Source organism: Pelophylax lessonae, assembly GCF_965119305.1.
Source record: "Pelophylax lessonae genome assembly, chromosome: 5".
In the NCBI taxonomy this organism is placed as follows: Eukaryota; Metazoa; Chordata; class Amphibia; order Anura; family Ranidae; genus Pelophylax; species Pelophylax lessonae.
This window is the reverse complement of record NC_138772.1, coordinates 249,532,169-249,547,711: the sequence shown is the minus strand read 5'-3', so window position 1 is coordinate 249,547,711 and position 15,543 is coordinate 249,532,169. Positions and strand designations below refer to the sequence as shown.

The following is a 15,543-nucleotide window of genomic DNA, read 5'->3' as shown; positions in this document are numbered from 1 at the left end:
TCCAGGAGGCTGGGGGTCCCCTTGAGGGCCGCCATTTTCTTGTAGCCTACATGTGCTGAGGAGATCGGCCATCTTGGTACACCCGGCACAGCCATTTTGCAGTGTATCACATTGTAAATCAATGGCGGCCATGTTCTTGGAGTCCCTAGAGGCATTTTTTGTGGTGGTGGAGCCCCTCCCTATACCCTAGTGCTGTCACCCAGATTTTTCTATTAGGATCGAGATCGCTGCAGACACGTGCTGTGCAGACGCTCTGGCCCTTCATTGTACAGTCTGGGCGGGGTCTCTCTCTCTCTGCTGGGGGCCTCTGTGTGGTCTACCTGACCTCTTGGGAGTGCTGTAACGCGTTGGGACGTTTTCTATTTTTTGCTGCGGGGTTCCCCTGGTGCAACATGGACCCTGCGGAACATTTTTCTCCATCTGACCCCCTCAAGGAGGCTGCAGGGCCCTCCGGATCCCAGCTATCCATAGATGTACTGTCGGCGGTCTTTGAATCCTTTGTGACCCAGGTGTAGGTGGCCTGTAAAGGACAGGGTGCCAAAAAATGCCCCCCTCCTACTGCCTCATCTGATGTGTTAGATTCTGAATCTGATTCAGCCACTGCAGACGTGGGTCTCCCTGCTGGGTCTACTGCCTCGCGCTGTCTCTTCTGATAGTGAGGTTGACACCTCCCCTCTGCCTCTGCGCAAGAAAAGGTGCTGCTTGAAGCACTGGTTGTATCTGTGCGTGAGACCCTGAAAATGGAGGACGCAGCTGCGACTGAGGTGCAGGTTACTTTTGGCACTCACAAGCCATCCAGAGCGGTTAAGGTTTTCCCCATATAAAAATAATGAAGAAAACCTCCTCTTGGGTTGGGGTTTTAAGGGGAATAATTATTTGATTTAAACAGCATGATTTATATAAAAATATTCAGTTATTAGTTCATTGTTAAAAAAACACATACATACGCCATGAATTGATAAATGATAACCTAAAATCAATTGTAGGTACTGAGGTAGTTATGTTGATTTTACCCCAACCAAGATTAACCACTTTAAGACCGGAAGGATTAATGAGCAGGCCCTATTTTGCGATTCGGCACTGCGTTAATTTAACGGACAATTGTGCGGTCGTGCGACGCATTACCCAAAAAAATATATATAATAACCAAATAAAATTGACGTCCTTTTTTTCCCACAAATAGAGCTTTCTTTTGGTGGTATTTGATCACTTGTGCGATTTTTTTTTTTTTTTTTTTTTGCGCTATAAACAAAAAAAGAGCGACAATTTGGAAAAAAAACTATATTTTTCACATTCTGCTATATGAAATTCTCCAAAAAAAAATTTAAAAATCAAAATTCTTTAACATTTTAGGCCAATTTTGTTTCTGCTACATATTTTGGTAAAAAAAAAATCGCAATAAGCGTATTTTGATTGGTTTGCGCAAAAGTTATCACGTCTACTGACTACGGGAAAGATTTATGTCATTGTTAATGTTATTTTATTTTTACTAGTAATGGCGGCGATCTGCATTTTGTTGCGGGACTGCGACAATGCAGCGGACAGATCTGACCCCTAACCGACATTGTTGACACTATTGTGTCAGTGATTCTAACCGTGGGGGACTTCTGAGATGACCACAGAGACATGTGATCCTATACAGCAGGATCACATGAGCTCTGTGATCATCCCAGGGAGATGGACGGTCAGCTGTGTTTACAACTCTCTGCGGGGAGCGATCGTGGGTGTCAGGTGGCAATCGGAGCCGCCTGACACCCACATCGGCTTCCCTGCTGACGATGGGGGGGGGCCCTAGCTCCTCCCAGGCGAGCGACGTAGATCTACGTTGTTTTGCCTGTGCGAGCCAGCCTGCCGCAGTAAATATACAGGAGCTGGTCGGCAACTGGTTAAACGTGGAAAAGGGGTAATGGAAAATTGGACCAGATGATCCGCAGAAGGAGGGAGTACCAGCGCGTTTCAGATTTTATTTAGCACACAATATTCTTCCTCAGGGACAAAATCCCAACTTCTGCAATATATTAGAAAGAATTTTCAGAATCAACAAACAATAGCTTTTTCATTTGCATTTGTGTAAGTTACAAAAAAGAAGAGAAAAACAAAATTACACAGATGACAGAGATAATGATAACAGCATCTACTGACGACTATTTCCATATTTTTCCAGGTTTCTGCAGAGGTGCCCCAGTGCCCCCTCCATATAGCCAACCCATACTCCCTGTAGGGTCGCTGGAAGAAATTTTTGGTATTCCAAAGAATAATGGTGCTCTTAGGGGAGAGAAAAAATTACATATAATAAATAATAAGGAACAGGAGGTTCACATTGGTGAGTCCATCCCCCGTAATAACATAAGTCATACTCACTAAGCACATGTAAGTTGCTGTAATTAAAAAGGTAAAAGCGGTTCCCAAATCGGTCACTGCAAAATGGATCACTGCAACAGGAGATGATGCTTTTTCACCTGTATATCCATACTTTCCAATCCTCCAACATGCAGGAAAGGAATGGGGCCGATCACGATCCTCGGCGTTCTCCACGTATGGCACATGCGCGACGTATTACGCCATGCATCATGGCCAGCAGAGATGACGAATCGTCGTCACCCCAGCCCCCTCGGCGTCAACACACAATTAGATGAAAACCAGATGCTGCCGCAACTCAAGGAGATGATGCTTCTGCGTCATCTCCTTAGAAATGTGTCAACACATCCAGGGGTCACAGAGTGTTCTTTAATGGGAGGACCAATAGCCGCCGACACAGATATACCCAGACTGTCGGGCAAATTCTCAACCAGCAGTCCAAGTACATGTAAGGCCCCAAATGGCCTATTTTGTGCCAAGGAAAAAACAGGGATGACTAAATCCTAAATTGGATCGGAGAAGACAAACCGGGCACCTCTACAGATTACAATATCCAAAACGAGGCAAAAATCACACAAGGATGTGCAATATATTTATTAATAAAAAGTCCAAAAAGTTATTGAACAATATAATGATTACATTATTTGTTCAAACCCAATAGGTATTTTTACATTTCCCATAATAGAGGGAAAAAAAAGAAAAAAAAAACAAATGAGGGGGAAAGAGGAGGGAAGGATGCACTTCAAGGGGCTGAAGTAATGATATTTCCTATGGATCCAAATAAGCAGAACCTCTGAATAAAGATGCAAGTAGAGGAATATTCAGAGAAGTTTTCACTAAAGAATACACAGTTTTCCTAGAGGAATCTACTAGGGCTGCAACTAACGATTATTTTAATAATCGATTAGTTGCCTATTATTTTTTCGATTAATCGATTAATCGGATAAAATCATAAAAAAACTCAATATGCCTTTTTTTCATATATTTAAAATAATAATGAACAAACAGAGTGTTAGTGCCGGTTCACACTTGTGCGGTTTGCGAGATCGCATGTAATTCGGAGCGCACTGCTCCTAAATTACATGCGAGTTCAGCCATACACTTTGTTTGGCTGAATTCATAGTTACATAGTTACATAGTAGGTGAGGTTGAATAAAGACAATAGTCCATCCAGTTCAACCTGTGTAGGCATGTGTGGCTGTAATCATCTCCCATACCCCTGAATGTTCTGATCCTTGAGATGTAAGTCTAAGAGTCTTTTGAAAGCCACCATACTACCCGCCGAAACCACCTCTTGTGGTAGAGAATTCCACAATCTTGTTGCCCTAACAGTAAAGAACCCCCCGCGTTGCCTGAGGTTAAAACGCTTCTCCTCTAATCGCATTGTATGCCCTCGAGTCCTCATGCAATCCCTTCGAATGAACAGCTTTTTTTCTAAGCTGGGATCCCCATTAAGATATTTATAAATTGCTATCATGTCCCCCCTCAGACGTCTCTTCTCCAGGGAGAATAAATCGAGCGATTGTAGACGCTCTTCATAGTCAAGGTCCTCCAATCCCCTAATTAGTTTAGTTGCCCTTCTCTGGACTCTCTCCAGCTCCAACACATCCCTCCTGAGGACTGGCGACCAGAACTGGACGGAATACTCCAGATGCGGTCGGACCAGAGTTTTATAAAGTGGAAGGATTATAGTCTTATCTCTGGAATGCATCCCTTTCTTTATGCATGCTAATATTCTGTTGGCTTTGGAAGCTGCCGCTTGACATTGCATGCTGTTTCCTAATCTATCATCAACCAATACTCCCAGATCCTTCTCCATTTTTGATTCCCCCAAGGGCTCCCCTCCTAACGTGTATTGTGATTTTATGTTTTTAGTCCCCAAGTGCAAAACCTTACACTTCTCCACGTTAAACCTCATTTGCCATGTCGTTGCCCACTCTGTTATTTTGTCCAGGTCATTCTGCAGGATATCTGCTTCATGTTGTGAAGTTATTGCCCTGCCCAATTTTGTGTCATCTGCAAAAACTGATATCGAACTACTGATCCCGACCTCAATGTTGTTTATGAATAAATTGAACAAGGTTGGTCCCAGGACTGAGCCTTGGGGGACCCCGCTTACCACCTCAGACCAGTCTGAGTATGCGCTGTTTATTACTACCCTTTGGACCCGCCTTTTTAGCCAGTTCCGTATCCAAGAGCAAACCCTGCTATCGATACCTGCAGACCTTATTTTATAAATTAAGCGCTTGTGGGGAACTGTATCAAACGCCTTAGCGAAATCCAAGTACACCACATCCACTGGTCTCCCCCTATCTAGCTCACAGCTCACCTCCTCGTAGAATGTAATTCGCAGCGCATCCGCAGCAAACTCGCACATGAGGCTTTTTTTTGAGCCGCCTCAGAATCAGATCGCACAGTGGTTCACACTAGTGCGATCCGATTCTGTGCGAACTTGCAGATTGCACTGCAATATGCAATTGCAACTAGGGGTGTCGTTAACTTTTAATTGACACCCCCTGCGTGTGAACTGCCAGAAGTGTGAACTGCCAGATGTGCAGATGCGGGAACACGCTGCATATTCGCAGCATTCCCGCATCGCACAAATGTGAACCGAGCCTAAGGCCATCGCATCCGCACATCTGGCAGTTCACACTGCCATATGTGATACGCAGGGGGTGTAAATTAAATGTTAACGACACCCCCAGTTGCGATCACATATCGCAGTGCGATCTGCAAGTTCGCACAGAATCGGATCGCACAAGTGTCAAGCACTGTGCGATCCGATTCTGAGGCGGCTCAAAAAAAGCCTCATGTGCGAGTTTGCTGCGGATGCGCTGCGAATTCAGCCATACAAAGTGTATGGTTGAACTCGCATCCGCACATGAGATCGCATGTAATGAAGGAGCAGTGCGCTCCGATATTACATGCGACCTCGCAAACCGCACAAGTGTGAACCGGCACTTATACCAAAACTTTTTTTTTTTTTTTTAATTAAGCTCCTATATACTGTAAATAATATAATAAACGCTTATCTAGATAAGAGTTAATATTCCTTATAAGGTGCAATATTATAATAGAAATATAAGTGAATAAAAACATCCCTGTCAGCCATAGATATGAAAAAGGCAGCATAGAAAGACCCCCATATGTGCTATATGGACGTTTTTAATCACTTATTTGTCTATTATAATATTGCACTTTATAAGGAATATTAACTCTTTTATGTGGATAAGCTTTTATTCTATTTTTTGGCAGGCTGCTTTGTATGTACAGGCAGGGCTGCTGTTAGAAACCACGGGGCCCCGTACAGCCTACCTGACAGGGCCCTGCACTGCAAAACTCGCATAGTGCTTGTGGTGCCATTAATTGTTAATGGCACCCCAAAAACAGTTAGCAGAATGTGGCAAACTTAAAAGTAGGATGCCTTAAAATGTTCTAGAGCTTCTATGGTGCATTTGTCAAATGTAGCGCTGTCTATTTAAATAAATAGCCTGCCTTATGTGGGAAAAACAAGCTAAAAAAAATTAGTGCAGGAACATGCATTCCCACTATGATGTGAATTGGACCTCAGGGGTGCCAAATAGAAATGTCTGTCAGGTGTAGGGAGAGGTGTATTCACTGGCCCCTAGCTCCAGCACTGCAGTGGTGGCCAGTGTCTACCTGCTGCTGGCACATTTACCCCCTCTCTCAGCTTTCTGCAGCTACATTCCAACTCACACCCTTCCAGCAGAATGACTACTCCATTCAGGCCCTACAACCACTGCAGGTTACAGTGTCTGCACATAGAGAACGGTGTGGAGGTTGGCAGAGCAGAGCTCAGGACTCAGAGAGGAGGTGGAGCAGGCAGAGAGTTTCCTATCTCCTCGATCTTTCTTCTTTGCAATAGATAACACTGCCGATCACAGGGGGAGGGGAGGGGGAGTTTCAGGACCTGGTCAGCAGTAACGATTTCATAGCAAAGGCAGAGAGAGACTCTGCAGCTGTCCCTGACACACACAGAAAGAAAGGGGGTTCCACAGCCTGGAGTCACAAGGCAGTACAGCCGGCTCTCCTTTCCTGCAGATGCCCGGGCCCCTCTTCTAAAGTGACTGTTTCTTTTCTCCCTGACCTCGATATGACTCACTCCCTCACTGACGTCAGGAAATGGGCGGAGAGGAAAGGCAGAGAGGAAAGGAGGAGGGAGGGGGGAGGTCACGGAAGCCGTGCTGTGAGAGAGAGAGACAGTGTGTGCACGCTGCAGCTTCACAGAGAAGACGGAGCTCGCTGACAGTCGGGGAAAGCAGCACAACTAATCGACGGAGCAACTAATCGATAATGACAATCGTTGACAACGATTGTAATTATCGATTATTATCGATTTCGTCGATTAGTTGTTTCAGCCCTAGAATCTACTAGATAACGTGTAAAGTAACTAATTATGTAAGCAAAAGAATTGGTGCAGTTGACATAATCTAGTCCATTTTACCAGAGCTGTAGCTTTCCAAAAAGACATAAAGCTCTCCATTTCATTGAGGCCTGGGGGAGTTGTTGCATCAAGGCACCTAATCCAGCGAGCTTCACGCTGGAGTAGGACCTTGTTCTAGTCTCCGCCTCTCTGTGGAATGTAAATGCGGTCCAAAACTGTAAAATTGATCTTAGGCATAGTGTATCCATGATTTTTGACAATATGCTTTCCAAGAGGTAAGTATAAAATTACCTATCCTCATGCTTTGCATGTGTTTGCCTACACGTTGGCCCAATTCCTGTTTTAGTTTTCCCTACATAGAAGGAACCGCATTGACATTCCATGAGGTATACTACACCTTTTGTCTTGCAATTTGCAAAGTGTTTCAGTTGAAAGATGTTACCATTGGAAAGAGTATATTTGGTTCTCTTTTGTTTGACGGTACAGTAGGAACATACACAGCAAGGAAAAGTTCTGCATGTTTTTCAAGGATCTTTTCTAGATTCCTCTTTGTATTGGCTTTGAACGAGCATTTCTCCAATAGAGCCCGCACTTTTGTATACAACTGAAGGTTTTTTGGTTACTAAGTTTGAAAGATTTGGATCTTCTGTGAGGATAAACCAGTATTTAGCCAAGATCTTTTGGATCCTATGATGTTCGTTAGAGTACCGGATAATTATTCTGGTCATCTCATCCTGCTTTTGAGTAGCAAGCTTGAAGAGCAGACTCTTTCTATCCATATTTTTAACTTTATTAAAAGTTTTTCTCAAAGATGATTTGGTGTATCCCCTGGCTAAAAGCCTCTTGGTCAAATCATCTGCTTTTATTTGGAAATCTTCCAGAGTGGTTCCGCCTAGCCCTCAGTAACGGACTATAAGGTATCGACCTTTTTAATGGTTCAGGGTGGAAACTATTTGCATGTAAGATTGTGTTCCCAGCAGTTTCTTTTCTATAAAGTCTGTAAGTCGTCCCTCCTGATCTTTTCTGATCTTTTAAGATACTAACATCAAGGAAATCTATTTTTTGATAATCATATGACATAGTGAAAAAAAGGTTTAAAGTCATTTTGATTCATTCGTTTAAGACATTGTTCAAGTATGGCTACAGGGCCGTCCCAGACCTTGCTGTTTAAATCAATGAATTATTGTCCTTAAAATCCCAACCCAAGAGGAGGATTTCGTCATTATTTTTACTCAGTTATAAGGGATGTTGGCAATTCTTAACACCCTCATCCGTCCGAGATACTACTATTAATAAGGGTTTCCCCCTTCCTGTGTATTTTGACAACATGGTCAAAAAAGAGTGGGACCGCCCAAAGCGCCCCCCCTGGGGTAGCTAAGCGGAATGCTAGGCGCTACCCCTTTGAAGAGTCCATTGTTAAAAAGTGGACTGTGCCACCTATGGGGAACCCTCCAGTCTCCAGACTGAATAAAGCTACCATGATCCCAGTGGAGGATTCCCCATCCTTTAAGGATCCGGCGGATAGAAAGGTGGAGTCTGTGGCTCGCAATATGTACTCCCTGGCAGGGTCTGCGCTCAAACCGGTGTTTACTATTGCCCTTGTGTCACAAACTTTGACTGAATGGGCTAAGTTACTACTCCGTGACCTGGAGGGGGTACAACTTTCCCCTGCCTTTCAGGAGCTGACGGACCAGTTGATCCAGGGGCTGCATTTTGTTTGCGATGCCTGGCTGAATGCGGCTCCAATATTGGTGCGACGGTCAGTGTTGGCAGTGGTCCTCCAGCATATACTTTGGCTAAAATGCTGGTTTGCGGATCAGACTTCTAAGAAGGCTTTGACTGATCTACCCTTTCAGGGTGATCACCTGTTTGGGGGCTACCCTTAATGAAATTATTAAAGGTCTTACATGGGGTAAGAGTACCTTTCTCCCACAGGCTAACAAGGGTAAGGTGGCTCCAGTGGAAGTTTCCCTCTCCCCCTCCCTCCCTGCGATCTTCTGAGACACGTCACAAGTCCTAGAATATTGCCCAGCCATTCACAACGCGCATCGTGACTCATGCATGCGCAGGGCGCACCCAGCTGTGAAGCTGCAAGGTATCACAGCCAGGTGCCCACAGTAGAGATGCTGCAGAGAGGAGAGGGAGAGGAGCGAGGCTTCAGGCGGATCATGGGACAGGTGAGTGTGTGTTTATTAAAAGTCAGCAGCTACACATTTTGTAGCTGCTGACTTTTAATAAACACATAAATGAGTGGAACTCCGCTTTAATTCAGCAGATTTCTCTTTCCCTACAACTTGCATATGTAACTGATTCACAAGGGTTTATTTTTAGGCCTGCAGCACAGTTACACTGACCTATTTTTACATTGTACAACATAATGGATAAAGATAAAATTAATTTTTTGAGAGCTGTCTTGCAGTTTGGTACAGTAAAAGCTAAAATATTTTTTTTTGCAATTTTTGTACTACAGGAAAAATATGGAGATATTTCTGAGCGTAAACTACTCAGAGAGAGACTACAGTGCAAGAGTTTTGATTGGTACTTGAGAAATGTTTTTCCAGAACTGCATGTACCTGAAGATCGTCTTGGATGGCATGGGGCGGTAAGCATCCTTGAATAGTTTTAATTCAAGTACAACATATATTAATTTATTATTTGGCTTGAAAATCTGGTAAACCCCTGTAATGCTTGACACTGTTATAACCTAATGCGGAACTTCACCCAAAAGGCGAAGTTCCACTTGTCTGCCTCCCCTTTAAGTTTTGGCACCTAATTTTTTATTTTTTTTGATGGAGTAGGTACCTGGTTTTCGGCCCCTGCATCCTTCCCCTGCAGCCCTCTGTGTTATGTTACAGGTCCCAGAAAGCTGCAGGATTATTCACAACTGCAGCACGCGCATGTGTAGTGGAAAGCTGGTTGTGAAGCCGCAAGCAGTGGCAGCCGGATTCCTAAAGTAAACTTGCCGGTGCCTGGACCTGAAGATTGCCAAAGAGCCAGCTCGATTGAGGACTGCGCTGAATCCCTGAACAGGGATTCAATAATTCATTTTCTATTTCAAGGTTGAAGAACCGCTTTAAAGATTCATTTTAGGTATCATATATTTTATACATACAGTATTTGCATTGGTCCTGCTTGGACCAATGTAACTATGTATACCATGCCTGGCCGATGCCCACAAAATCTGGCAATCGCTGAAGTAGACACTCCCATGCAGAGCAGCTGGCCTGCTACAGTTTGAGCACAGGAGGTCAGTCGCGCAGCACAGACAAAATTCAGAGAATGTTTTGCATTTTCTGAGTGAGGGCAATGTATTCTCTGATTGAACGGGGTGGGGAGGCAGGGCAGTGGAATCAGCACTTCTGTAACGCTGAGCAATCCGGTCCCTGCTTCTGGACTGGAGCGCTCGCAGCGTTCGTTCTAGATCCACTCACCTGTGCCCGCTCCGGCTCCCTCCTCCGCTCCCCGCTCACGTGGTTCCCGGCGCATGCGCCCCTGCACCATAGGGCGCGCGCGCTCCGGTTGTTTGAAATTTAAGGGGCCTGTGCACCAGTAATTGGTGCCTGGTCCAAACCTCCCTTTCCTGTGACCTGTTTCCTGTGACCTGTTTCCTGTTTCTTATATAAACCCACTTCCCCTTCCTGTCCTTGCCGGATCTTGTTGCCTTAGTGCCCTGAGAAAGCGATTTGTGTTTGCCTTGCCTGTGTATCTGACCTTCTGCCGTTGCCTCTGACTTCGAACCTTTGCCGCCTGCCTTGACCTTCTGCTACGTCTGACCTTGCCTTTGCCTTGTCCTACTGTACAACGCCTGTCTCAGCTGTCATTGAGGTTGAGCCGTTACTGGGGGACACGACCTGGTTGCTACCGCCGCAGCAAGTCCATCCCGCCTTGCGGCGGGCTCTGGTGAAAACCGGTAGTAACTTAGAACCGGTCCTCTAGTACGGTCCACGCCAATCCCTCTCTGACACAGAGGATCCACCCCTAGTGCCGTCATCTGCCGCCAGTCCGGACCCTGACAGTAGATCCGGCCATGGATCCCGCTGATGTGCCGCTGCCTAGTCTCGCTGACCTTACTACCGTGGTTGCCCAACAGTCCCAGCAGATTGCCCAACAAGGACAACAACTGACGCAGTTGACCGCCATGATTCAACAGCTTCTGCCGTCACAGCCAGCTTCTGCATCTTCTCCTCCCCGAGCTGCTGCTGCTACCGCTAGAGTCCGCTTATCTCTCCCGGACAAGTTTGACGGGGACTCTAAGATGTGCCGGGGATTCTTGTCCCAATGTTCCCTGCACCTAGAGATGTTGTCAGACCAGTTTCCCACAGAACGGTCTAAGGTGGCGTTCGTGGTCAGTTTACTATCTGGGAAGGCCTTGGCCTGGGCCACGCCGCTTTGGGACCGCAACGATCCTGCCACTAACTCTGTCCAGTCCTTCGTTTCTGAAGTCTGCAGTGTCTTCGAGGAACCTGCTCGTGCCTCGTCCGCGGAAACAGCCTTGCTAAACCTCGTCCAAGGAGACTCTACAGTGGGCGAATATGCTATACAATTTCGCACTCTGGCCTCCGAATTGGCCTGGAACAACGAGGCTCTCTGAGCGAACTTTAAAAAGGGTTTATCCAGCCATATCAAGGATTGTCTGGCCGCAGGAGAGATACCTGCCTCCCTGACTGAACTTATCCAGTTGGCTACTCGCATAGATATGCGCTACATTGAAAGGAGTCAAGAGCTCCGCCAGGAGAAAGATCTTGTTCGCGTCAGGCGATACCCACGCCTGGCTCCTCTCTTCCAGCACCCTTTGCAGCCTGCTACCGTGCCTTCCGCCGAGGAGGCCATGCAAGTGGATCGGTCTCGCCTGACCCAGCAAGAGAGGTCTCGCCGGAGGAACGAGAACTTATGTTTATATTGTGCGAGCTCTGAACACTTCTTAAAGGACTGTCCTCTTCGTCCTCAGCGTCAGGGAAACGCTCGCACCTAGTGAACGTGGGAGAGGCGTCACTGGGTGTAAATTCTTCCTCTCCATGCCTGATCGTTCCAGTACGAATTTCTCCAGCCGCTAAAGTCTTCTTCTCTGCGGAGGCCTTCTTGGACTCTGGTTCTGCAGGAAACTTCATTAAAGCCTCCTTCATCAACCGGTTTAACATCCCTGTTATCCATCTCGTCAAGCCCTTCTTTATTTCCACAGTTAACGGAGAGAATCTGAACTGCACCGTGCGTTACCGCACAGAACCCGTGCTCATGACCATAGGGGTTCTTCACCAAGAGACGATTGAATTCTTTGTTCTGCCTAACTGCACTTCTGACATCCTTCTTGGCTTGCCTTGGCTCCAGCGCCACGCTCCTACCCTCGACTGGACCTCTGGCGACATTAAATCATGGGGTCCTACCTGCCACACTCATTGCCTCAAGTCGGTACCCACTAGACAAATCTCCTCTCCTTTGCTCGGCCTTCCTAAAGCCTATCAAGACTTTGCTGACATCTTTTGCAAAAAACAGACAGAGGTCTTATCACCACATAGACCCTTCGACTGCCCCATTGACTTACTTCCTGGTACCACACCACCCCGTGGCAGGATTTACCCTCTCTCCGCTCCTGAAACCAAGGCCATGTCGGAGTACGCTCAGGAGAATCTCAAGAAAGGTTTCATCAGGAAGTCGTCTTCTCCTGCCGGAGCAGGATTCTTTTTTGTTGCCAAAAAAGATGGGTCACTACGCCCTTGTATTGATTATCGCGGTCTCAACAAAATCACGGTAAAGAATCGCTACTCTCTGCCTCTCATCTCGGAGCTCTTTGACCATCTGCGCGTGTAAGATTCTGGTACCTCCGGTACCCTTAATCACCACTTTCTCTGTAATGCGTCCCACCTTTCTCTTCAGGTGGTACGCATATTCCTTTAAGAACGATGATGTCACTGCTGAGCGCCGCAGAGCGGCTATTTCAACCGCCGGCGGTCTCACTCACATTGTTCGTTCAACCTGCCTTGTTATCCACATGCTTTCAAGCCTGTCTCTCGATCGGAACCTCCAGCTATTCCCTTTACCTGGAGCAGACCGGAACCTCGCTACTGATCCCTGTATCTCGCTACCGGATCATTCCTTATCTACTGGACCTCTCTAAACTACTAACATTACAAGTGATAAGTACCCCGCAGGGGAACCCTCCATAACCTTATTGCACTATCTACCTATGCACATTAAGGACTGTTACTACCTATCCATACTATCCTATCATCTGCACTGTTACATAGATTGCTAGCTCTTGAGCCTACTACCATCTATCATCTGCACTGCTGCATAGATTGCTAGCTCTCCTGTCTACTACTATCTATCCTTGCACTGGGTTAGTCTATCCTGTATTTGTCATCTGCTGTCCTCACCACCTGTTGGCATACTCGATACTAACCTATCTGCATTCCTAAATACCATCTTGAACTCTCCTATACAAAACCTATCAAGTGATTACCATCCTTGTCACTGTTCACACCTGTCCCTTCAGCACATCACCTTCATACTATCATATACATCCTATCACTCCAGGAACATCTCATTGAGTGTGTATATATCTGTATGTTGAAGCTGACAGGCCCACGGTGATGAGTCCTGGAGAGTTGGATCTGGTATTCAACACATCTCTACATGACTACTGAGTGGAGATTTTGCAGCTGCAAATCCAGCCTATAATAAAAACGCAGGAGCGTTACAGATTGAACGAACCTTAAAAATGGATTCAGCAGAATTACCCACTCAAGTGACACAATTAACACAACAAGTAAAAGCGTTAATACTTGCTCTGACTGACGTACAAGAAAAGAATCAGACTCTGACACAGCAGGTAACCCAGCTCTCACGGCTTACTGCTGTTCAGCCTCCTGAACCTAAAATAAACCCTCCTCTAGTGTTTACAGGTGATCGGAAAAAATTTCGTGAATTCAATTGCTTTTTTTGTTAAAACCTCGTACATACCCCACTGATCAAATAAAAGTCTGTACCGTTATTTCATACTTGACGGGTGATCCACGGGCCTGGGCAGACTCTCTCTTTGAGAATAATGATCAGATTCTCAACACCTATTCCTTATTCCTAGCGGAACTCGCTAGTTTATACGATGACCCCAATAGGCAGAGTACTGCTGATATTCAGTTGAGGGCCTTAAAACAAGGAAGGAGACCTGTAGAAGACTTTGTATCTGAGTTCAAAAGATGGACCCTTGATTCAGGGTGGAATGACACATCTTTGCGAACTCAATTCAGACTCGGGTTATCGGAAGCTGTTAAAGACGAGCTCGCCCGAGCGGATTTACCTGGCACCTTGGAGGCCTTGATACAACTTAGTATCAACATCGACAGACGACTGCGAGAAAGAAGGGCTGAAAAGATGGGAATGCCATTGTCTAGTCCTTCTCAGATTTCTGCCGTTGACCCTACTCCCATGGATGTAGGAACCATACGCCCACCTTTAACGACTACTGAACGAGCTAGAAGAACATCCAGAAATCTCTGCATGTACTGCGCATCCTCGGATCATTTGATAAGCACCTGTCCCCTTGTCCGCAAAAAAGAGGGTGAGTGTTCACATGTCTTGCTGGGAGGATTAACGACTTCCTTTTCTAACCCCTATCTTTTTGTTCATTTAATATTACAGTGGGACCAAACTAGGATCACCACCAAGGCTATGGTCGACACTGGATCTTGTGGAAACTATATTGATACACGCTTTGTTACCTTAAATAAAATACCTATTATTTCAAAATCTAAGCCTGTTTCTGTTAGTTTCATTAATGGTATTCCACTGTCTTCTGGTCCAATCACCAACCAGACACAGGCACTCCTTGCCACTACCAACGAATCACATGTGGAGACCATCACCTTTGACATACTATCCTCACCCCCATTTTCCTATTATTTTGGGACTTCCCTGGTTACACACACACCAACCAATCATAGATTGGAAAAAACGGACTTTGGTTTTCCCTTCTCACTATTGTGAGAATACGTGTAACCTCCCATCTTATGGGAAGATTCTGTCTGTGGTGTCAGATGAAATTGCACCACTATGCTATCAGGATCTGTCCGAAGTGTTCCTTGAGAAAAATGCTCAAGTGTTGCCTCCCCATAGGGATTACGATTGCACTATCGATCTACTCCCTAACAGCAAATTGCCTTTCGGTCATCTTTATCCCCTTTCACAGGATGAACTTTCTCATCTCAAGGAATACTTGGATGAGAATTTGACAAAAGGGTTCATTAGACCCTCTACTTCTTCCACTGCTGCAGGACTTTTCTTTGTCCCCAATAAGGATTCCAGTCTCAGGCCTATTATCGATTATAGGCAATTAAACACGAATACGATAAAGGATCGCTATCCTTTGCCGCTCATCCCTGAACTTATTGAACAGGTGCGTGGGGCTACTTATTTCACCAAATTAGACCTGAAAGGGGCATACAACCTAATCCGAATCCGTGACGGGGATGAGTGGAAAACAGCATTCAGAACCAGATACGGACTATTCGAATACCTTGTGATGCCATTCGGGCTATGTAATGCTCCCGCAGCTTTCCAAAGATTCATAAACGACATCTTTAGAGACTTACTTGATGTCTGTGTTGTAGTATACCTGGACGGTATACTTATTTATTCTCGATCTATGCCTGAACACATAAAACATGTAAGACTTGTGTTGTCCAGACTGCTCTCACACAGACTAAAAACCCAAGGGCAGAATATAGAATATTTGACACAGTCCTGACCTCAGTATCTGAGGAAAGGGATTTAGGAGTAATTATTTC

At 45.6% G+C, this 15,543-nt stretch overlaps 1 protein-coding gene across 1 annotated transcript in view; it reads left to right on the top strand.

Annotated features, from left to right (window-relative positions):
- LOC309556663 (polypeptide N-acetylgalactosaminyltransferase 4-like) overlaps positions 1–15,543 on the top strand; it is a 662,237-nt gene that overhangs the window by 427,468 nt on the left and 219,226 nt on the right. Inside the window, exon 7 of the mRNA XM_082259119.1 lies at positions 9,234–9,365. Within this exon, the coding sequence (XP_082115245.1) occupies positions 9,234–9,365 (132 nt within the window). The remainder of the gene's footprint in view (positions 1–9,233; positions 9,366–15,543) is intronic.